Raw genomic sequence first — 23,955 nt, forward strand, 5'->3', positions numbered from 1 at the left:
GACGGGATGGTTGGGAAGAACCGCTCAAGGCTGCATGAAAGTAGAACTGGTTGGGATTAAAAATTCGGTGGAGGGGGTAGAGTAGTACCTCCATAACCACCACTGAGAGGGTGTCATCCCCATCCCTGCTGCGCAGCCAACCCCAGAGTGCCCATGCAACCCAGGTGTGATGTCACGGCTCGTGTTCCATCTGCAGCGCTGGTGCCCGGCAACGACCACAACAAAGAGAATCCCACCACCACTGCGCAAAGCCCATCCTGTCTTCCCTTTTCACTTTCTTACCGCTTGCCCTGTTCCCAGTCCAGCCCTTGTATCCCACTCCCTGTGCCTTGGCTGCAAAATCCAACCTTCTCACCTGCTCCCACCAACTCAGTCCCGTCTTTCCCTTCCCACTTTTTTTTTTGTTATGAAGGTCTTGAAGAAGAGGAAAACCGCGCTGCTAGAGGTACAGCGCCCACTGCCTGGGGGGCTGGCGTGGCATGGGACCCCACTCTGGGGAGCTTGGGGACCAGGAGCTCAGCTTGTCCTCTCCACCCACCCCTGCAAGGCCACGGGCTGGGAGAAGCCCTTCTGGGCTTCTCGTCCCCTGCTGAAATCGAGCATCCCTGGCTGTGGAACACGTCCCCATGGGAGCCCAGGGCACCCCGGGCTCGTGTCAGAGGGATGCTCAGCGGGAGCAGCTGGTGCTGCCCGGAGCCTGAGCCCGTGCCTCCTCTGCCCCTTTCCAGGCTGGAGCCAGGGCAGCCCAGCTCCAGCCAGGCTGGAGCCAGGGCAGCCCAGCCCTGCCCGGGGAGCAGCGCAGAGGCAAAAAACCCACCTGTGCAAGGTAAAGAGCTTCTGGGTCCCGAGGCAGGTGTGGGGCTGGGGTCTGTGCCTGGGGCACCCCACAGGGCAGGGACATGGCTGCTCACCCCTGCCCTCTCTGCTCCCGCACATCTGCAAGACCGCGTCACTCCCAAATCTGCTGAAGGGCACAAAGCGCAGGATCCACTGGCTGCAGGTGCTGGCCCGTGGGTGCTAGTGGCCCAGGAGCTGCCCAAACTCCAGGCAGCTCCTGCTGGGTACATACCATGGGGTCATGTCACACCGTAGCTCTCCCTGGGCAGTGAGAGGGGTCAGGGGTGCTGAGACCCCCGTCCCACAGGTTCACTGGGCTGGTCAGGGCAGGACCAATGCACTTTTCTGATTGTATTTTGGCTTAGGATATACCACCTCTTGCTGGGGAGCTGCATGTCCGGCTGCTGGGATCAAGGAAGGAGAGATGGAGGAGAAGATGGACGTAGATGTGATGGTGGAAGAACAGATGGAGGTTGATGTGATGGTGGAGGAAGAGATGATGGACGTGGATGAAGGGACAGAGGAAGAAATGGAGGTAGATGCAGAGAGCGAGGAGGCAATGGATGTGGATGGATAGCTGAAGATCAAAGATGGATGTACCAGCAGCCGGATAGGAACATGCTCCCCAGCCACTGCCTGCAGCCGCTGCAATAATGTTGGTGGGTGGGTTATACATTAGACAGGAGTTTTAGGGTTTTTTGTACTTATCTGTAGTTGTTTTTTTCTGTACATAGTTTTGTTTCTTTGTGTGTTTGTTTGTTTTGGTAAATATATTGATTTATCTTTTTTCAGACCTGTGCTCTCTGTCATTTTCTTGTATCTGCAGAGCTGTGGTTTCCGCTCGCTCTGGGTTCCTGGGGCTGGAGGTGGCTGTGGGTGCTGGCACGGCCACCCCGGGGACAGGGGGTCCCTGTGCACAGCGGGCTCCCACTTGCAGAGACATGGCACTGGGCACCAGTGGGGTTGGTTCCTGGGTTGCTGGAGAGTGGTGTCCCCAACAGCAAAGCTGTCACCAGCAATGAGTGAGCCATGAGAGCCTTGGGAACGGCTTGCGCCGGGATCAGGGAGAAGGTTTTGCAGCTGTAGGTGCTGCTGTTTAAGGCTCTGAACCTACACATGCGCAGGGCTCTGGAGCTGTTCCCCACCAGGCTGGTGTCAGGACCGGGGTTGCTCCCAGCTTGCAGAAGCATCCGGGCTGGAGCCAGTGGGAGCTGTTGCTCTCCTCTGGATGCATGCAAGGGCATTCAAGTCCTTCTCAAATGGTGGGGCCCAGCCCGACACACAGTGCTCCAGGTGAGGCTGCACCAAGCCTGGACCCAGTGGGACAATCCCTTCTCTTGGCTGGCTGGTCGGGCTGTGTTTGACGTCCCCAAGATGCCGTTTGCGTCTCCGAGCCCGGGCACACTGCTGGCTCCTGAGCCGCTGCCCCCCAGCACCCCAGATCCCTTTCTGCAGGGCTGCTCTCCAGCCGCTCCTCTCCCCGTTTAGACTTGTGCAGCTGTTGCCCCCTCCCAGGGGCAGAACCGACATTTGGGCTTGTTACACATCAACCCATTCATCATTGCCCAATGCTCCAGTCTGTCCAGATGCCTCTGCAGGGCCTCTCGTCTCCTGAGAAACTCAACACGGAATCACAGCCTGGTTGGGGTTGGGAAGGACCTCTGGCGATCACCTAGTCCAACCCACCTGCTAGACCGGGTTCACCAGAGCAGATGGCACAGAATGGCATCTACATGTGTTCTGAGTGTCTCCAGAGGAGACTCTCCATTCTCTCTAGGCAGCCTGTTCCAGGGCTCTGGCGCCCTCACGGTAAAGAAGTTTCTCCTCGTGTCGAGACAGAACCTCCTGTGTGTCATTCTGTGCCCGTTGCCCCTCACCGTGTCATTGGACACCACTGAAAAGGGTCGGGCCCATCCTCTTCACACCCACCCTGGGGATATTTAGCAGCATAAACACGATCCCCTGTCAGCTTGTCTTCTCCAGGCCAAACAGACCCAGTTCTCTCAGTCTTGCCTCTTCAGAAAGAAGCTCCAGAGCCCTCATCATCTCTGTGTCTCTCCACTGGACTCTCTCCAGTAATTCCTTCTCCTTTGTAAGCTGGTGTCGAGGGTTTAGATTGCGGGGGAGAACAAAACGCTGGCAGATGTATTGTTAACCTCCTCTCCTCCCTCCACATCCCTCATTTGCCCCTCCCTCTCTCCCCTTCCCACTCAGGATAGACGATTGGGAGGGAAAGAAGGACAGAGAGAAGAGAGTTGGAAAAATTAAAAATGTTTTATTAATGCTACTGATAAGAATAGAGAAAATAATACAAAATATACAAAACCAATTTGGAAAGTCCCAGTAACTGCACAGCCCGCACCCGAAGTCCTGGATTGGACTCTGCAGCCAACCGGAGCTGGATTCAGTCTCTCACTAGGCCTCAGTTGGCAGGGATGACTCTCAAGGTCCCCTCCTAGTGTCGCCATAAGGAAAAGGGCCGAGATCCTCGTGATCTCTCACTTATATATGAAGTATCACGTGAATGGGATGTTATACACAGTTGGTCAGTTTCTTGGTCACCTGTTTCTTGTTGCCCCTCTCGCGAGATGATCATCCATGCTTATCAATGACCTCGCATTGCATTGCTATGTTCACCAAAACGTATCTGGTTCTCCAGGAAAATGCAGCTGATATGAAGCTTGAGCTGACAGGCAAATTCACTAAAAGAGAAACTTGTTTTTTAACAAAACCAGGACATTGCACCCCTTATAATATGCGATTCACAGAATACTTAAACCTTATCAATACAATCTATCAATACAATCTAATTAATCACTACTACTATATCTATGTATATACACATATGTATATATATACACAGGAGTAATTAATCAGTGGACCATCCTTTGAAAAGTTCATTAAGTTTATTTTGTCACAACAGTCTCCCAGGGCAGGAAAAATGGTGCATCTAGTGCATCTCATGACCACTGTTTGTGGGTTAAGACATCAACTTCAAAGAAGTTGTCAGGCGCAACTCCAAGAAGCCTGCACTGGTTTCGTCATCACTGTCTTGATCTGAAAGACACTTACGAAACACTGTCAGGTCCTTGGGAAAAACAATCCCAGTAATGGGCTTGCCTTTGTCTGAGGCAGGAGGAACGCAGACCGCCTTTCCTGACATGATTTTCATGTGTACTACAGGGAGTTTATCTCCTTCCACAGGATGAAGAATCTCTGATTGGGCAGGCCCGGCTCAATTGGTTGATCCCCTGGTGTTGACCAACCAAGTGGCTTTTGCTAAATGTGAATCCCAGTTTTTAAAGGTTCCACCACCAAGTGCCTTTAGTGTAGTTTTTAGCAAACCATTGTACCTTTCAATTTTCCCAGGGGCTGGTGCATGACATGGAATATGATTTACCCACTCAATACCATGTTCTTTGGCCCAATTGTCTATAAGACTGTTTTTGAAATGAGTACCGTTGTCTGATTCAATTCTTTCTGGCGTACCGTGTTGCCAAAGGACTTGCTTTTCAAGGCCCAAGATGGTATTTCGGGCTGTAGCATGAGGTACGGCATATGTTTCCAACCATCCAGTGGTTGCTTCCACCATTTTAAGTACATAGCACTTACCTTGACATGTTTGTGGAAGTGTAATATAATCAATCTTCCAAGCCTCCCATGCCGAACTCTCACAGGCAGGCTCTCTAGCCGAGCAGCAATGTCTTGCCACAGTGTGGCAGCCCAAATGGGTTTACCTCTGCGCTGCCAGTTGCTTTTCTTCCATTGCTGCAGCCACCCCCACAAGGCATTTGCTACCATCCATGAGTCAGTATAGAGATAAAGTATTGGCCACTTCTCTCGTTCAGCAATGTCCAAAGCCAGCTGGATGGCTTTCACTTCTGCAAACTGACTCGATTCACCTTGTCCTTCAGTGGCTTCTGTAACTTGTCGTGTGGGACTCCACACAGCAGCTTTCCACCTTCAGTGTTTTCCTACAAGACGACAGGATCCATCTGTGAACAGCACATACTGCTTATCAGTCTCTGAAAGGGTGTTATACGGTGGTGCTTCTTCAGCACGGTTTACTTCCTCCTCATCTGGAGACATCCCAAAGTCTTTGCTTTCTGGCCAGTCTGTAATCACTTCTAAGATCCCTGGGTGATTGGGATTTCCAATTCGAGCTTGTTGCGTGATCAATGCAATCCATTTACTCCACGTAACATCGGTCGCATGATGTGGAAAGGGAACCGTCCCGTTGAAAATCCAGCTCAGCACTGGCAGTCGCGGTGCCAGGAGGAGCTGTGCTTCAGTACCGATCACTTCTGAAGCAGCTCGAACTCCTTCGTATGCTGCTAGTATCTCTTTTTCAGTTGGAGTATAGTTGGCCTCAGATCCTTTGTATCCTCGACTCCAAAAACCTAAGGGTCGACCTCGGGTTTCTCTTGATGCTTTCTGCCAGAGGCAGGGACATTGAGAACTTTTTCCTAATATCCCATCCTAACCTCCCCTGGCGCAATGTGAGGCCATTTCCTCTTGTCTTGTCTCTTGCTACTTGGGGAGAAGTTCTTTACCTACTGAAGAATACACCCATGCAGGCCATAGGCTGCAGCTGCTCCAGGAGATGCTGTGGGATAGGGTGTCAAAGGCTTTACTGCAGTCTAATTACACAACATCCACGGCCTTTCCCTCATCTACTAGGTGGGTCACGTTGTTGTAGGAGGACATCGGGTTGGTGAAGCGAGACCTGCCTTTCACAAACCCATGCTGAGTGGGCCTGATCACATGGTTTTCTTGTATGTGCTGTGTGATATCACTCAGGATGTTCTGCTCCATGACCTTCCCTGGCACCAAGACCCGACTGACAGGTCTGTAGTTCCCCGGATCCTCCTTCCAGCTCTTCTTGTGGATGGGCGTCACATCCACAACTGAGGCCTCCCCAGTTAACCAGGATTGCTGATAGATAGTACGAAGTGGCTTAGTGATCACCTTGGCCAGCTCCCTCAGCACCCTTGGGCGTATCCCATCTGGCCCCATAGACTCGTGGGTGTGCAAGTGGTGTAGCAGGTCGCTAACCATTCCCCCTTGGATTATTGTGGCTTCATTCTGCACCCCGAGCCTGTCTCCTGTCTCAGGGCGCCGGGTACCTGGAGCACAACTGCTCTGACTCCTAAAGACTGAGGCAAAGAAGGCATTTAGTACTTCAGCCTTGCCCTCGTCTTCTGTCGCTGTGTTTCCCCCCGTACTGATCAGGGGATGGAGATTCCCTTTAGCCCTCCTTTTGTTGCTCATATATTTATAGAAACATTTCTTGTTACCTTTCGCAGTGGTGCCCAGGCTCAGCTCTAGATGGTCTTTGGCCTTTCTAATTTTCTCCCTGCCTAACTTTGCGGCATTCTTGTATTCCTCTTAAGCAGCCTGCCCCTCCTTGCAAAGCTTATCAATTCTGCCTTTATTCCCAAGTTCCAGCTGCAGTTCTCTATTCAGCCGGGCCGGAACTTCTTCCCTGCCGTCTCATCTTTATACAGACGGGGACAGCGTGCTCCTGTGCCTCTAAGATTTCCTTCTGGAAGAGAGACCAGTTTTCCTGGGCTGCTTTGTCCTTCAGGACTGCTTCCCAAGGGACTCTGCCAAGCAGCCTCCTGAACAGGGCAAAGTCTGCCCTTGGGAAGTGCAAGGTGGAAGTTCTGCTGAGCATCCCCCTAACTTCTCCAAGAACAGAAAACTCCGTCATTTCATGGTCACTATGCCCGAGGCGACCTCCCCGTTGCCCATGAGTCCTTCTGTATTTCTTCTGATCGTATCCATGCAGGTCTTGGTCACGGAAGAGCTCACTTGTTGCTGGTGGCAGCTTTGCTGTTGGGGACACCGCTTTTCAGCAGCCCATGAACCAACCCCACAGGTGCCCAGTGCCATGAGCACTGCAAGTGGGACCCCTCTGTGCACAGGGACCCCCTGTCCCCGGGGCGGCCGTGCCAGCACCCCCAGCCACCTCCAGCCCCAGGAACCCAGAGCAAGCGGAAACCACAGCTCAGCCAATACCAGAAAAAGACAGAGAGCGCAGGTCTGAAAAAACATGAATAAATATCTTTACAGAAAAAAATAGAAAGGTAAACCTATTTACAGAAAGAAACACGAACTACAACAAATGAAATTCAATCAACATACGACTTGTTACATACAACATAAATATACACTACACTATCAATAAATACACACTACAAATCAATACACTATGTAAATACACACAGCAAACTACTAACTCCCTCTTCTGTCTATCCCACCCCACCAAGCCCATCATCAACATATCATCTACCCATCCACTTCCATTTCCTCTAACATGTCACTGTCCACTTCCGTTTCTTCCTCCACATCCTCATCCACTTCCATGTCTTCATCCATCTGCACTTGATCCACCTCCAGGTATTCTTCAATGTTTTCATCCACCTCCATCTCCTCTACCTGCTCAGCCCCCGTGCAGCAACTGGCTCTCCAGCCCCCAGCACAGTGTGGTGTAACCTAAGGCAAAAGCCAAGCAGAAAAGTGCATTGGTCCTGCCCTGGGCAGCTCAGCAGAGCTGTGGGACGGGGGGTCTCAGCACCCCTGACCCCTCTCGCTGCCCAGGGAGAGCTGTGGGGTGATGGGTCCCCTGGGCACTTCACCAGCAGGAGCTGCCTGGAGTTTGGGCAGCTCCTGGGCCACCAGCACCCACGGGCCACCATCTACATCCAGAGTATCCCGTGCTTTGTGCGCTTCGGCATCTTGTGGAGCAGCTCTGTGGGAGTGGAGGGGCAGGGGTGAGCAGCCATGTCCCTGTCCCTCGGGGCATCACAAGCACAGACTCCGGCCCCACACCTCCCTTGGTGCCCAGGAGCCCCTTACCTTGTGTAGGTGTTTTTTTGGCTCCGCGCTGCTCCACGGGCAGGGCTGGGCTGCCCTGGCTCCAGCCTGGAAAGGGGCAGAGGAGGCACGGGCTCAGGCTCCGGGCAGCACCAGCTGCTCCCACTGAGCATCCCTCCAGCACGAGCCCAGGGTGCCCTGGGCTCCCACGGGGACGTGTCCCCCCAGGCAGGGATGCTCGATTTCAGCAGGGGACGAGCAGCCCAGAAGGGCTTCTCCCAGCCCGTGGCCTTGCAGGTGTGGGTGAAGCGGACAAGCTGAGCTCCTGGTCCCCAAGCTCCCCAAAGTGGGGTCCCCACCCCACGCCATCCCCGCGGTGCCTGCTCCAGCCTGCCTGGGCAGTGGAGGTGCCCAAAGCCATGGAGCGGGACTGTACCTCCAGCAACACAAGTCTGCTCTTCCTCCGGAGCTTCACAACAAAAGACGGGTGAGCTGAAAAAAGGGACTGAGGTGCTGGGTGTAGGTGATTGGTTGGGTTATGCGGTTGAGGCACTGGGAACGGGAGAGAAGGGCTGGACTGGGACCAGGGTAAGCGGGAAGAAAGTAAGAGGAGCAGACAAGGGCAGTGCTGAGAGCTGGAGAGGGTCGCTGTGTTGTGGTTGTTGCTGGGCACCGGCACTGCAGATGGAACATGGGCTGTGACGTCGCATCTCGGTTGCATGGGCACTCTGCTGTCGGCTGCACAGCAGGGATGGGGATGACCCCCTCTCAGTGGTGGTTATGGATGTACTAACCTGCCTTTTCACCGATTTCATCATCCCAAACAGTTACGCTTCCATGCAGCCTTGAGCGGTTCTTCCCAACCATCCCGTCATGCCCGGCAGCCATCCTCACCCCTCAGAAATGTTGTTCTCCAGTTGGTTCCTGCAGTAGCTGAAGTTCACCTCCCTGTCCATGGCCATCCCTTTGCAGGCTCTGGTCTCGCTCTGCCCCTGTACAGCACAGCTGCTCTTCCATGTGGGCACAAATGGCAGCGCAAGGCGGAACCTGGGTAGAATCCAGGAAGACTCTAAAGCCCTGGGGATGCCAGTGAATTAAAGTGGTGCCCAAGTCATCTTCTCCTCACTTCTACCATTGTTATGGTTTAAGGCAAGGCAGCAATAAACCGTGGCAGATGCTCTCTGTTCTCCCCTTTACCTCCCGCCACCCCTTCCTTTAGATCGGAAAGAGGATAAGAAAGATAAGTGGAAAGGAGGAGAGACTTAGCCTTCAGGTTGGAGAGTTTTAAAGGGTTTTACTAATGCTACTAATAAATAGAGAATATATACAAAATATACAAACCCAATCTCAAGTGCTCGATGTGGCGCTGGCGTCACTCAGCAGCAGAGCTGGGTGTGCGGGGCTGGCGGCTCCAGCAGCTGCAGCTCAGGCCCTGGAAGTCACGGGCGGGACTGCACAGCAAACCGGAACCTGGGTGCAGGATGCAGGGCCTGAGGGCTGTGGATCACAGACAGACAGACAGACAGGGTTCTCTCCAGATGCCGGCCATGGGCAAAGAGAGGGTGACCCTCGTGATCACCCTCTTATATAGGGGGTATGACAATTATGGGATGGAATACTTCCGTTGGTCAGTTCTAGTAACCTGTTCCATCCACCCCTCCCCAAACATGCCCCTCTCACAACGGAACATGGGAAAACTTACCAGTCTTTCTTGGCTACCATAGTAATAAATCTAAACATGAGCTTCTTCAGCATTCCGTTGGTCTCTTATCAGCACCGAGTGCAGCATCCGAGGAAAAATATGCAGCTAAAACTCAGAAAAGTACAGACACTGAGAAGAACTGAGCTGAAAGAAAAATCACTAAAAGAGAACCAGTCCTGGTTTTAACAAAACCAGTACATTCTACCCCTTATTCCATACCATTTGAGTCATACCCAAATCACTACTGCTTTCTGCCTGTTTCAAATGTATATACACACACACAAGTGGTATCCAGTGACTTGCCTGAGACTGACATCTCTGACTTAGAGTTTCTGGACACGATCTGCATCAGATTGCACCTGTCTTAAAATGTATATACACACACACAAAAATATGTATATCACTAGTTCATGAGTGCAAGTCTCTCTATCACAGCAGTCTCTCTCTAGGCAGGAGAGGTGATGTGCAATCTGATGCACTGCGAAAGGTAACAAGAAATGTTTCTATAAATATATGAGCAACAAAAGGAGGGCTAAAGGGAATCTCCATCCCCTGATCAGTACGGGGGGAAACACAGCGACAGAAGACGAGGGCAAGGCTGAAGTACTAAATGCCTTCTTTGCCTCAGTCTTTAGGAGTCAGAGCAGTTGTGCTCCAGGTACCCGGCGCCCTGAGACAGGAGACAGGCTCGGGGTGCAGAATGAAGCCACAATAATCCAAGGGGGAATGGTTAGCGACCTGCTACACCACTTGCACACCCACGAGTCTATGGGGCCAGATGGGATACGCCCAAGGGTGCTGAGGGAGCTGGCCAAGGTGATCACTAAGCCACTTCGCACTATCTATCAGCAATCCTGGTTAACTGGGGAGGCCTCAGTTGTGGATGTGACGCCCATCCACAAGAAGAGCTGGAAGGAGGATCCGGGGAACTACAGACCTGTCAGTCGGGTCTTGGTGCCAGGGAAGGTCATGGAGCAGAACATCCTGAGTGATATCACACAGCACATACAAGAAAACCATGTGATCAGGCCCACTCAGCATGGGTTTGTGAAAGGCAGGTCTCGCTTCACCAACCTGATGTCCTCCTACAACAACGTGACCCACCTAGTAGATGAGGGAAAGGCCGTGGATGTTGTGTAATTAGACTGCAGTAAAGCCTTTGACACCCTATCCCACCGCATCTCCTGGAGAAGCTGGCAGCTCCTGGCCTGCATGGGTGTATTCTTGGGCAGGTAAAGAACTTCTCCCCAAGTAGCAAGAGACAAGACAAGAGGAAATGGCCTCACATTGTGCCAGGGGAGGTTAAGATTGGATATTAGGAAAAAATTCTTCATGGTGAGGGTGGTGAAGCAGTCTGTTCTTTCTAAAGCAGGAAGGGACAGAGCCAATGTCTCTGTGCTGCAAGTTCCTACTACAGCTTTCAACTTTCTGACTTTCTGCAGAGCTTAGAAACTGTCCCGGTTTTGTGAAAAGCAAGACCAGTTCTCTTTTAGTGATTTTTCTTTCATCTATGTTCTTCTAGGTGGCGGTACTTTTCTGAGTTTTAGCCTGCATATTTTTCCGAGGATGCTGCACTCGGTGCTGATAAGAGACCAAAGGAATGCTGAAGAAGCTCATGTTTAGATTTATGACTATGTTAGCTAAGAAAGTCTGATAAGTTGGGAGTAACATCCCATGCAAACTGCCTAAATTCAGCACTGGGTTGTGGTTCCTTTAACCAATGTCCCCATGTCCATTCCTCATGGCGTGGGACATCTCAGATGAGTGCAGAGCAGGGTGACACACCACAGGGCTGAGGTGCCTCCCATCCCTTGGGAGTGGCAACAGGAGGCCAGAGGGACACGGTGACTCCTGCCTCTGTGTGTAAAAGGGACAGACTCTGTCTCTGAACATCCCTGGGTGCAGAAGGAGTCCAGGATGCCAGCTCAGATGTGGATGCCTGAGAGACGCTGACATTTCTGTGTGTGACTCCAGGAACAAACCCCACTGGCCCAGTGAGATTCATCTCAGCTGCCCTGGACAGCCTCATTGCAAGTGCTCCTGTCTGCTACGTCACCCTTGCCCATGATGCCGGGCTGTGCTCTCTAAAGTGCCACAGCAATCAGAGAGGTTCTGGGGTCCTTGGAAAAAGGCAGACACCCAACCCAACTTCAAGAAGGGCTCTTTATTAAAATCCAGCCATTTTTCCACAAGCAGAGCTGCTCCTCCACCTGGGTCAGCGACGCCAGCAGCACAGGGCTTGCAGGGCCCATCGCCGTCGTGACTGCTCCCTTGGACTGCTCAGGATTGCAATGGTCTGAGCAGCAAGGGAGCGGATGAAGGGTTTACTGTCCTTCTCCAAGGGCCGAAGGGCTGCAACAGAAAGAAGCAGAGCCCAGATGATCTCCCACGTCTGCAGAGACACCCAGGCATCCCCTCCTCCTGACCAAGCTCCCTACTCACCACTGCAGATCTCAGCCAGCTTCTCCTCCTCCCTTCGGTCCCTCAGGGGCCGCGCAGCCAGCCCTGCGCACAGAGTTCCATCAGACCCCTGTTCCCTCCCCCTCATCAGAGCTGGCCCCAGGGGATACCCCAGAGCCGACATAGCGGGACTGAGCAAGGCAGCCACCAAGCCACCTGCGTGGGCAGGGCTGGGAGGGGAGGCCAAGGCCCTGCCCGCGGCAGCCGGGGCTCTGGCAGGCACAGGGCTGCTCCTTGTGCCAGGGCAGCGGTGGGGACTGGGGCCAGGCTGCCAAGAGAGGGACCCTGGGGACGTTGACTCACCAATGAACCTCACGGCCGCCTCTCGCAAGCTGGCCTGAGCATCCCTCAGGTATGGCAGGCTCTGACTCAAGAGCTCTTGAGCCCTGCTCCTGTTCTGCTCCAGCTGGAGAGAGCACAAGGGTGTGAGCATGTCACTGTCTGCACCCCACCCCGAGCTGGCTGGACCAGTCCCTCCTCCCAGTAACCCAGGTTTCCCTTTCCCCGCAGGCCACTCCTGCCCCCCAGCCAGTAGCCCTGTTGGGCTGAGGCTGAGGCAGACACAGGCAGAGTGGTCCCAGGGGTGCTGAGAGCCCTCCCTCCCGCTGGCTGCGGGGCAGAGGGAAGAGCCCTTGGGGGTTCTGTTCTTGAGGACAGGCAACAAGGATGCAGCTCGGGGCTGCAGCAGGGCGGGCGAGGCACATCTGCAGAGCCCACAGCACAGACATGTGGGGCAGCCCTCAGTCAGCCTGGGCCTTCGTTGTTCTCACCAAGCTCTCTCCAATCCTCCATGTCTGCTGAGTCTGCACTAGGTGTTTGAGTTGTTTCCATTTCAGGAGCTCTGCTGCACCAAGGAGGGCTTCCCTGGCGGCCTGCGGAACAGCAGAAGATGGGACATGGTACCCACGGTCTGCATAAGGAGACCTGGCAACCCCCCATTCTTGGCTTTGTTCCTGGAACACCTGCCCTTTGCGGGCAGCGACATGCCCTGGCCCAAACATCTGGGGCTCTCTTGGGCACAGCCCTGGGAGACAGGGACTGAGGCTCAAAGCTTGAGACCCAGCACCTGCAGGGACAGCTGAGGAGCCCGTAGGGATGCGTCTGTTCAGGCCTCGGTGGCCACAGGCTACTGCTGAGCCCTGTGAGACCAGCTATGGCAGGTGGTGGAAATGGCCATGGCAGCTTCTCTACTGCTACTCGTGCTGGGTCTGTAAGGATCCTTCCTATGGGCTGGAGGAGGCTGCCAGTTGCCAGCAGCCCTGTCCCCTGGTGCCCAGGCCACCTGTGTGCTGTCAGCACACCCCTCTCTGCCTCAGTGCTCAGCGTGGAAATCTGTACCTTGGCCACGTTGTTGCTCTGGTCACTCAAACGAAAGAAGAGGGGGAGCAGTGCACGGTGCACGTAGCTCTTAATCCTCTTCTTGTCGTGCACCATCACTGACTGCACCCGCTCTCTGAAGAGGCGGATGGAGAGCGCTCGCAGCTGGCTGGACTCCTGGGAGGAAGGAGGAAAGCTGGACTTCAATCCCAGCAGCTCTCTGCCCATGGTGAGCAGGGGCAGTATCGGGGCTGACGTGAGGGGAGATGCTCCAGGGTCAGGTTGTGCAGCAGGGAGCCGTGCTGGGCTGTAAAGCCCAGAAGCCATCCCACGAGAGCCCAGGGGAGCAGAGCCTGCTCCCAGTGCTGCCCACGGGGCTGGGCTGAAGGGCAGCTGTCACTGCAGGCTGCCCATCCCCAGGGCTCAGTCTCCGTCATCAGCCTTACATCGTCAAAGAGGGGCAGGAGCTTTTCCTCCAGCTGCTCGACAGTGGGTCTGGCCTCTTCCCGCTTCAGGTGTCCCATCACGCTGCAGAAGAATGTCAGGACTTTCCTTTTCATTTCTGTGTTGCTGGAGTCGAGCAACCCCACAACTTGCGGCAGGAGGGACTGTATTTTTCTGGCCTGTATGAAAAACAGTTTCATTTTTGTGAAAGGATCAAAGACCACCCTGGCAAAAAAGCCAGTCACTGAGCACCAGCCTCCTGTCCAGCTTCGTGGCAGGTGGTGGCACAGGAATCTCTGTGGCAGCCTCCTGGCAGGTGGTGGCCATAGGCACAGCCACGGAGGTACAGGAGAGCAGGGCCAGGGCAGGGAGGGTTGAAAAGCAATGAATCCCTGTGCGCTGCTCAGCCGTCCCCTTTTCTTACAGGCTCCCATGGGCAGATGTCTTAGAGAGCCTCCATGCCTGGAAAGCTCCCCAGGCAGCCATCAGGCCCCAGCACGGCAGGGAGGGCATTTGGAGCTCTCACCCACTGCCTGATCCCCAGCCAAGGCCAAGCCACCGCCTCACCCAATGCCCCAGCCCAGCTGCCAACGTGGCTCCTTTTGATGCTGCCCTGCTCACCATGTCAGGTCTTTCTGACCCACTGATGACGTCTTCGGGAAACATGGAGTCTGTGACCAGGAGTCTTTTGCGCAAGTTTTTTAAGAGCTGCTTCAGAGTCTTGGGTGTGGAGATCATCACGTCCCACATGTCCAGGGCAGTCCTGCAAGAGAGCGCTCCGTCAGCAGGGCAGCCTGGGCCACAGCAGCGTGTCCGGGCTCCGCGCTGCAGGATGCTTGGGATGCCCTGGGCAGCAGCAGAGGCTGAGCTGCTGCTCCCGTGGGGCTGGCAGGAGCGCAGTGGGGGGCTCTGGGCTGGCTTGCCCAGCTGTGGCTGCTGCGGGCCTGGCTGACCCCCAGCGCTGGCAAATGTGGTGGGATGGAGGGTCCTGCTCCTCGGGGGTGTCCTGCAGGATTCCTTGGCTCTGTGCCCCTCTCCCCACAGTGAACAAGCCCTCATGGCTTTTGGGGCCAGTACCTGTCTCCTGGTGGAGCGATCCTCAGCAGCGTTGTGAGCACCTTCCCAGGTCTCCTGTCAGCCATGAGGAGAAGCAGGGACTCCACTCTCTGCCGAGCTGGTGCTGTGTTGATGCTGTCCAGGTTTTTGTGGATGCATCTCATGATCTTTGGCAGCTGGAGGAGACACAGGTGAGGATGGCGCTGCCACTGGAGTGCAGCCACTTCCTCAGCTGTCCTTCCCATCCCTCTCTGCCACCTTCATGTGGCTTCAGATTCCTGAGACACCAGGGGTTGGGGGGGAGGGATGAAGGAAGGAACAAGGCCTGACAGGGCTGAAGCCTGGCAGGGCAATCCAGCCACTATCCACTTACATCCGCCAGCCAGAAGTCAGGGAATTCCATGACCATGTCCAGCAAGTCTGTTGCCCGCTTCTTGTCAAAGATGCTGGTGTCTCTCATCGCCTCGATGAACACAAGGACGATGTCTGTCCTTTCAGAAGTTCTGAGGTATCTTGCACAGGACTATGGGAGGAAGGAAAGAAAAGAAGGAAGTGAAGCCAAATCACACCCAGTGCCCTGATGCTGCTGCTTAGCCAGGCAGTGCCAGCAGCCCTGCAGAGACCCCCGACAGTGCTGGTGGCAGAGCCCGCAGCAAAGCTGGCAGCAGGGGCGGCAGTGACTGCACGGGGAGGAGGAGAACAGAGGCCCTGGAGTGAGGGAGGAGGGTTGGACTCATGGGCACAGGGTGCTGGCCCTGCCGTGAACCAGGGCTTGCTGGTGGCCAGGAGGACTGGGGCTGCTGCTGGGACACTGGTGCCAAAGCCCTGAACCCAAGCGTGTGTCCAGGGCTGGCTCTGTGGGCAGTCAGGGCTTTGCAGGCCCGTGCCGGCCACAGCTCCCAAAGCAGCTGCCTGGGCAGCAGCCCCTGTGGGGAGAGCTGCAGGCTGCTCTGGGGTGCAGGGATGGGGAGACGGGCTGGCTGGAAGGTGCCTGGCTCCTTACCGCCAGTGTGGGATGTCTGAATAGCGCAGAGCTCATCTTCTCAATCCTCCCCACAGCCCTCTCCTGCACACATTTTCTCTCAGAGGTGGTGAAGGTCAAAAGCATCTGGGAAGAGAGAAGCTGCTGGTGAGCCCTGGGAGCAGCCACCGCTCCAGCAGAAGTAGCACCACTCAACTCCTGGGCTGGACTCTGTTCTCGAGCAAAGCCTGCAGTGGGGTTCTGGCCCTCGGGCCCTTGGCAGGCTTGGAGCAAATGCCCTGGGACAGCCCTGTGGCCAGGCAGGAAGGCAGATGTCACCCTCTGCGGCCACTGTGCTGCGGAAGAGCCTGGCGGGCAGCCCCTGGTTCCCCGGGGAGGTGGGCACCCTCCCGGCAGCGCTCTCTGCACGGCACCGGGTGGGACTGTCCACTCCAGAGTGGACACCCAGTCCCCCAGGGTGAGGAACAGCCCTTGTGAAGCCCACTCTTTGCACACGCCAGACCTGGAAGATATTCTGGAGCAGCTCGCTGACTCTGGAGGCTGAAGAGCCGAGCACCAATGCCTGCAGCATGTTGTCCATGGCTTCCATGGTCTGCAAGAAGACAACGAGTTTTGGCTGTGTTTCCTGCCATCTGTTTCACACACGGGGGACTGATAGGAACTCTCAGTGCCAAGAGGCAACTCCTGTGCTGATTTGCTGTGCCTGGGAGAGACTCAGGGGCAAATAATCTGCTATGGGCGGAGCAGCAATTGGCACTGGATATGGCCAGGCCAACTGTCAGCAGATGAAGGCATGAGGGTGTGAAAGCAGAGCTGAGACCAACCCTGCCTTGTCTTTCTGGTTATATATCAGCACGGGGTGAACAGGGAGCAGCCAGAGGGACTGTTGGGTCCTGTAGTTCACCAAGCACTTACTTTTAAGAAGAGATAACGGCCCATATCCTGCATTTTCTCTTCTGGAGGAAGCAAGAAGACACTAGAAAAGCAGGCTTGGAGGAGGCTTGCCTCCTTGCCCTCCAGCGCCCTCTCCACTGCGCTGCAAAGAGAGAGGAGCCAGTCACACTTTGGTATTTGGAGCAGTGCCTCGAGATCTCGTGCAGGGGTCCCCGGGAGGGATGGGCAGGTACCTCAGTTCGGCGATGGCAAGCATGGCGTTCCACCGCACCGCCGTGCGCAGTTTGTTCCTGGGCTCTTCTTCCAGCAGCACCTGCAGAGCACAGCCGGGATGGGACCTGGCAGCTGCCAGCACCCAGCGCCACCAGCGCCTGGCCCTGCCCACCGCTGTCCTCACAGGGTGCCGGGGGCATCGCCCCCTTCCCCAGAGACGCCACGTATCCCCTCACCTTGATATTCTCTGCCAGACCGTATCTCTGGCAGAAGAGATCTAGGCCCTGTGGAGGGCCGTGGCGCTTGCTGTTGTAGCACAGGTCACAAATGTTCTGAAGAAATGGAATCTTCTGGCTCTCCTCCTGGCAGCCAGGGGACAGAGAGACAAACAGGGAGTGTGAGATGGGGACACACAGCCAGCGGCACCACAGCATGGGGGTGCAGTGCCAATTAGCGCCCTGGGAGCAGCAGCTCTGCCCAGCCAGCACCCTCCAGCACCCGCAGCAGAGCCCCTGGCAGCAGACACCGGCTCAGCCGCCTTCCAAACGGCCATGGTTACCTTTTCTGGGCTGCTGACAAAGGACACGATGGAGTCCACACATGTCCTTTCGAATTGGTAGACAGGTAACCAGCCAGCATCTAATAAAGGAGGAGAGCAGGGAGGGCTGCAGAGAGGGTTTGCAGGCAGGCCAGAACAGAGGAAGGAGATCTGCCCCACGTCCATCCCAGTGCCTGCTGCCCTGGCACGGTCTTCCCATGCGTGTCAGGGCTGCAGGGTGCCCGGCAGACGGGCTGAGATGCTGGAGCCAGGCAGGGCGGGGAAAGCGCCGGGTGCAGTGGGTGAGGAACTCGCTTCAGACGGGCAGGAAAGGTCCCCGTCCCGCAGCACGGCTGCCTCCTGCCCGCCCAGCTGCCTCTGGCTGCCCGTGCCCTGGAGCAGGAGCTGGGTCCCCTCTGCCCGCAGAAGCTGTGCTGGCGCCAGCTCCCAGCTCAGAGCAGCCCTGGACTTCAGGGAGCACAATCACCACCCATGGGAACCCCCTGCCAGCGTGAGGGAAACGTGATCCCAGTGTGGAGCAGAAAGGGATAGCTGGGCCCCACCCTGGCCAGACAATCAGGGCCCCTCACTCACCGATCTTCAGTGGCTGGACCACATCAACCTGGTTGGGGTCCAGTGGAGATCTGACCTCCTGGGGAGCCCCAACCTCCTCCTGCCAGGCCAGCCTAGGTCGGCTGGGGGGTCTCTCCGCCATTTTGCAGACAAAGGCTAGGTCTAAGGATGGGGAAGGCGGATGCTTCGGCAAAACGCCTTGGTGCTGCAGCTCTGCCAGAGGCAGCGATGAAAGGTGTGGGCTGCGCTCGTGTGCTCCTCGTTGGGGAAAGACGTGAGCTGCGCTCAGGAGCTCCTTGCTCCAAGTCTGCCAGGGGCAGCAGAGAGTCTGCCGGGGGCAGCTAGAGCTAGGTTGTGGTTGGACTCGATGATCTTAAGTGTCTCTTCCAACCAAAAAGATTCTCCGATTCTCTGAAAGATGTGGGCTACGCTCGGGGGCTCTCGCCAGCTCCGTGCTCACACCCTGTCTCGTCACCGTCCTGTCGGACAGTGTGGGCTGGGCCCGCAGCTGCGCTGAGCACGTGCAGGGCAGTGGGTGTCACCAAGTGAGGTCACAAAGGGCCCCACTGTGACGCTGTGCCTGGGGAGGGAGGCCAGGGTGTGCCCTTGGGAGGCACAGGCCAGCTCAGCCCTGGGCACCTGGCTGTTTCAAATTTCAATCCGTTTCTAAAAGTTCCAGCACCCATTGCTCTGAGCACAGTCTATAACAGTCTGCTGCACCGCTCCATTTTCCCAGCAGCTGGTGCATGGTGGGGATGTCACAGACCTACTCAATGCCTCGCTCCTTGCTCCAGGCGTCTCTGAGGATGTTGCGGAAAGGAGTCCCGTTGTCTGGCTCATTTCTCTCTGGGCTGCCAGGGGTGGCAGATGCACTCGATCCCCCAGTCGCCCCCAGCCAAACCCGCAGCAGTTGGGTCCAGGCTCCAGAGGAGGGAAGGGCCTGAGCCGTACCCAGGCGAAGAACTCCTGCCAGGAGACCCACAGGGAAGCAGAAGAGCAACTGAATGCCGGTAACTTGTGAGTGCACAAGTCTCAGACACACTTTTCCTACTGTGTGCAATGTGACTACAAGTCAATCACTTCATTCCATAAATACGACAGCCTGGATGAGCCACTGTGAGCTCTCCCTGCTAAATAAGTGAGCTGTATGGCAATGGTTTTACTACTCACAGGTCAGTGGATGAGACCAATTTAAGTTTAATATTAATCATTTACCTTAAGTAGAGGCACACTAAATATAATCAATTCTTTATGGACATAAGGTTGTATGATTTTTAATATACTCTTTGCTTCATGTTACTTGGTAAACTGTATTTGCTAAAATTTTAAGCTGTAAAGTGCTGCTCATATCTACCAAAAGCAACTACAAACTACACTGAACACTTAGAAGATAAGTCCTATATTGCACGTCGCTGAGAAGAAAGGAATTTGTGTTCAGGCAAAACAGCACCTGCAAGGTTATGGACAATAACCAATGTCTACAGCTGAACACAACAAAGCCCACGTGGAATCAGAGAAGTTTGCCACTGGAGCTTTAAACACGGACTCTAGAGCAAATGGTTGTCAGGAAGGGAATGCCTGAAAGTTTGCTTTTGCAAACGGATACAGGCCTCCCCTGAAAGTTTGTCTTCAAAGCTTGAAAATACAGACTCTGGAGTGAACAGTTATCAGGGAGAGAAGAATCCTGACAGTGTGAACTGTGACGGATATGGCCTCACCTGAGAGTTTGTCCTCGGAGCTCCAGGACACAGACTCCAGAGCGAACGGTTATCAGGGAGGCAAGAATCCCGACAGTCTGCTTCGTGAACTGGTACAGGCACCGGGAGAGAAGGCCAGCAGCATTCGGCTCGCCATAGTTCCCCCATGCAGTAAATAACAGAGTGAACCTGCCACTGAATTCTTGAAGTTGCACTTGTCTTTAAGAAATCTAAACGCTGTTCTGCAGTGAGCAGAACCCTAAATTACTCCCCATGGTGTCCCATGTCGCCACAGGACTTGCTTTTCAAGGCCCAGGACAGTGTTGCGGGCAGTGCCGTGGGGCACAGTGCATGTTTCCAGTCATCTGGTGGTGGCTTCCACAGAGCTCTTGCCGTGGTGGGTTTGCGGCACTGTGATATAGTCAATTTGCCAGGCCTCTCCGTATTTACACTTTAGTCATCGCCCTCCATACCACACAGGCTTTGTGACAGAGGGAACTAACACTTTAAGGGTGCCTAGTTTAGAGCTTTATGTAACCAATTATGTTAAGTAAAAACAGAACCTTATCGAATGCCAAGATAAGAAGTTTACAGCACCTAGATGTAAACTTGAGGCACCAACTGTAAACTTGAGAAGACGAGATAACGAAGATTTACAGCAAAAGGGGAGAACCAGTCTGGTTTCAATCAACTTGGCAGCTTGGGTTCCAGTCAATTCAACACAGTGAGCCAAAGGGAAAGAGTTCACTGTGACGAAGCTGAAGGAGCCTTCATACACAGACCCTCAAAGACCCTCCTCAAGACCACCACATGGCACTGCACAGGTGTAACAGGGAGGGGTCAAGGAGGAAACTATGGAAATAACTACCTGGGACTCATTTGAATAAGAAGCAGGGAATGGTTATGAATATGTATAGGCGATCCTGGGGTTATTATGAATATGTAATACCTTACTGTATTAAACACACCTCTTATTTTATAAGTTGCCCCATAACCCCTGAACTCCTGGGTCCCTCCCAAACTCCGAGGTCCCTTTCCCGAACTCCTGGGTCCCCTTTTTCTCAAACTCCTGGGTTCCCTTCCTGATCTCCTGGATCCCCCCGAACTCCTGGGTCCCTCCTGAACTCCTGGGTCCTTCCCAAACTCCTGGGATCCCCCCAAACTCCTGGACAACCCCTGTGTCCACCCCCAATGTCACTGGGACCCCCCAAATATTCAAATAAATTATTGGCACCTCCCCCAGTCTCGGGGTCACTGTCGCTTTAAGAGCCGGGAGGGGGCGGAGCCTTACACAGAACAGCTCGGCCAATTAATGTGAGGAGGCGGGGCTGCATGGAAGGGGGCGGAGCCGCGGGGAGGCAGAGCCACACATGGAAGCACTCAGCCAATCAGCGGGAGGGGCAGACCCACACACAGAACCGCTCAGACAATCAGCAGGAAGGGTGGAGCCGCGGGGAGAAGGCAGAGCCACACGCAAAACTGCTCAGCCAATCAGCAGGAGGGGGCGGAGCCGCAGGGAGGCAGAGCCACACACACAGAACCACTCACCCCATCAGCGGGCAGTGGGCGTGGCGTCCTTGGACCATGCCCCAGATGCCTGGGTCCCCTCTGGGGGTCAATGGGTTAATTAGCCCCCCCACCAATTAGCAGCTCCCGCTCTATAGTAATTATGTTTATTCCTTATTACGTTAATTAAATGTTGGCCCTTAACAAGCCACCCCCAGTTCGGCGGAGTCCTTAATGACCAGACTCCCCCACTCATAACTCAGCCCTTAATAAGCAGCTTTTCTCTGGATGTTTGTTAGTCAGATTCCTTAATGAGCTGCTTCTCTGGATACTGATCCTCTGGATGTTCATTAGCGGGTTCCTTAACGAGCTGCTTCTCTGGATGTTAATTAGTTTGGTTCCTTAATGAGCAGCTTCTCTGGATGTTCATTAAATGGTTTCCTTGACGACCTCATTAACCTCAATCAAGCTCCTCAATTAGTTGCCTCCCCCTCCCTTCATAGGCACTAAAGATCTCCCCCTGCCCCATCCCCTCATTAGCGCTAATTAGCTCATTAACAACCTCCCTCGTCTCCCTCGCCAGCTCCACCATCGTCCCCATTGGTGCCTCCTGGCTCCAGCTCATTAGGAAGCGGCACTTCCTCTGCGCGTTAACAAACGTTTGCCGCTCGTTAGCATCCAAATTAAGTCGTCCCTGGCTCAACAACTGCTCCAGGTGTGCCAGAGCCATGATTACGTAATTATTGTTGTAATTAGCGGCGTTATCTTGGGTGTAATTATCGCTATTGTCCCCAGGCCCCTCCAGCAGCTCCGCCACAGCCAGGACGGTCCCAGCATCTCCCAATGGACCCGTCGGGTACCCGGCGCCCTTCGCATCATCCCGGGCGGCTCGAAGGGCCTCGGCGGTGGATCTGAACGCCCGGCGCATCCTGAGCGCGGCCGCCACGTCGATGGCGGCGCCCGGCAGCTCCGGCACCAGCGACTCATCCCCTCCGTGGAGGCTCAAGGCGAAGACGTAGCCAAAGAGGACGTTGGGCAGCTGGAAACGCAGCAATGGGGACGGCGGAGGTGCCGGGAAGGAGCTCAGTGCGGGGATGGATGAGGGGACGGCAGGTGGTGGAGCAATCTGCGGCTCATCCTCATCTTCATCCTCATCCTTATGTTCATATTTAACCTCGTTTTTACCTTTATTTCGGCGCCACCACCACGGTCTCCACGCCGGAATCAGTTTTGCCGCCTCCCCCGTGCGGATCAACCGCTGGAAAGCAGCTCGTTCCGCCGCGCTCAGCGATGCCCACAGCCCGCGGCCTTCGCACCCCCCTGAAGCCTCGGCCTCGCGTAGCTGGCGCGGCCGCCGCCTCCATCTTCCGGCTTCCCCGCTGCTTCGGGTGTCCCCGCCCGCGCTTCGGCGCCGTGCGGAAGCGCTCGGCTCTCCAACCCTCCTCTTCGGCTCGCCCTGGCAACGCTCGGTTGTTGCCGCCCCGGCTCGTTACCTCTTCGGCTATTTCCGTCCCCGCTTCGTCTCTCTTCGCCCTGCGCCTTCGGGTCCTTCCGTCCCCGCTTCGGTTCTTTCCGGCCTCGCCGCCTTCGGCTCTCTCCGGCTGGCGCCTTCGGTTCTTTCCGTCCCCGCTTCGTCTCTCTCTCTGTCCTGCTCCTTCGGGTCCTTCCGTCCTCGCTTCGTTGTCCCCAAGTCCAGGGCAAATTCCCTGGCGGAGGGATCTATAGTGTGTCTGTGGGGCAGCCTTGGGGGTTTGGGGTGCTAACGTGATGCAGGCGAGCTCTCAGCTGTTTCCTGCAGGGATGGGGATGTTTTTTGTCCTCATGCAGAGGCTCGGCCAAGCGCCGGATCTCAAAAGCTGGGGTGCGGGAACCCAGGGCTCAGACAGCCTGTGCTTAGACTCACAAATCAAAAATGTAATTAAAATCTGAGTGTTGCCACAACCATGTCTTCCTTTCCGTTTTCCTTTCCGTCTTCCTTTCTCTGTTTCAATAGGGTGCTGTACTGACTCCCGAGGTGGACGGGGCCAGGGGGAGTGGGCGGGGCCTGTGGCAGCTACGGCGGAGCGGGAGGACCGGCGAGGTGGGCGTGGCTGGGGTGGGCGGGGCCGGGGGCGGGCGGTGCCTCTGGTATCCATGGCGGAGTGGGAGGAGCGGCGCTCCGTGCTGCTGCCGCGGGAATCCGTGCGGCTGGTGGCGGAAAGCACCGGGCTGGAGCTCAGCGACAAAGTGGCGGTGTTGTTGGCCGAGGACGTTTGCTACCGGCTGCGGGAGGGCACGCAGGTACGGCCGGCGGGGCGGGCTCGGGCCCGCTCACAGCGCCGCTGACGGAGCCGGCTCTGTGTGTCCGTCGCCCCCCAGAACAGCTCCCAGTTCATGAAACACACACGGCGGCGGAGACTCACGGTGGAGGATTTTAACCAGGCGCTGCACTGGAGCAACGTGGAGGTGAGCGGCCCGGATTGGCGGGGTTGGGGACATCAGAGTATCACAGTATGTTTGGGATTGGAAGGGACCTCAAAAGGTCATCTGGTCCAATCCCCCCATGGAGCAGGAACGCCCAGGTGAGGTCGCACAGGAACATGTCCAGGCGGGTTTTGAATGTCTGCAGAGAACGAGACTCCACAACCCCCCTGGGCAGCCTGTTCCAGTGTCTGTCACCCTTATTGAGAAGTTTTTTCTCAAATTTAAGTGGAACCTCTTGTGTTCCAGCTTGATCCCCTTACCCCTTGTCCTATCATTGTTTGCCACCGAGAAGAGCCTGGCTCCATCCTCGTGACACTCAGATGTGGTCTCACCAGGGCGGAGTAGAGGGGCAGGAGAACCTCTCTCAATCTACTGACCACCCCCCTTCTAACCCACCCCAGGTACCATTGGCTTCCTGGCCACAAGGGCACAGTGCTGGCTCATGGTCACCCTG

At 55.4% G+C, this 23,955-nt stretch overlaps 2 protein-coding genes across 2 annotated transcripts; both read right to left on the minus strand.

Annotated features, from left to right (window-relative positions):
• Window positions 1-11,573: 11,573 nt before the first annotated feature.
• Window positions 11,574-17,977, minus strand: LOC309452926 (uncharacterized protein; the record flags this gene model as incomplete). Its single annotated transcript, XM_082077581.1, has 16 exons — window positions 11,574-11,710; window positions 11,801-11,863; window positions 12,122-12,224; window positions 12,589-12,690; window positions 13,157-13,312; window positions 13,582-13,758; window positions 14,201-14,342; window positions 14,657-14,811; window positions 15,009-15,158; window positions 15,639-15,743; window positions 16,120-16,209; window positions 16,533-16,653; window positions 16,745-16,824; window positions 16,961-17,086; window positions 17,284-17,363; window positions 17,857-17,977. 16 exons carry the CDS (start codon window positions 17,975-17,977, stop codon window positions 11,574-11,576), a joined length of 1,908 nt encoding a protein of 635 aa, XP_081933707.1.
• A 3,214-nt stretch (window positions 17,978-21,191) lies between these two features.
• Window positions 21,192-23,173, minus strand: LOC309452927 (zinc finger HIT domain-containing protein 2-like; the record flags this gene model as incomplete). The annotated part of the gene is made up of 3 exons (XM_082077582.1): window positions 21,192-22,380; window positions 22,532-22,744; window positions 23,042-23,173. The coding sequence occupies 3 exons, from the start codon at window positions 23,171-23,173 to the stop codon at window positions 21,499-21,501; spliced, it is 1,227 nt and encodes a 408-aa protein (XP_081933708.1). The 3' UTR covers window positions 21,192-21,498.
• Between the last annotated feature and the right edge of the window lie 782 nt (window positions 23,174-23,955).

Source organism: Streptopelia decaocto (assembly GCF_964273445.1).
Source record: "Streptopelia decaocto genome assembly, contig: HAP1_SCAFFOLD_58, whole genome shotgun sequence".
Lineage (NCBI taxonomy): Eukaryota > Metazoa > Chordata > Aves > Columbiformes > Columbidae > Streptopelia > Streptopelia decaocto.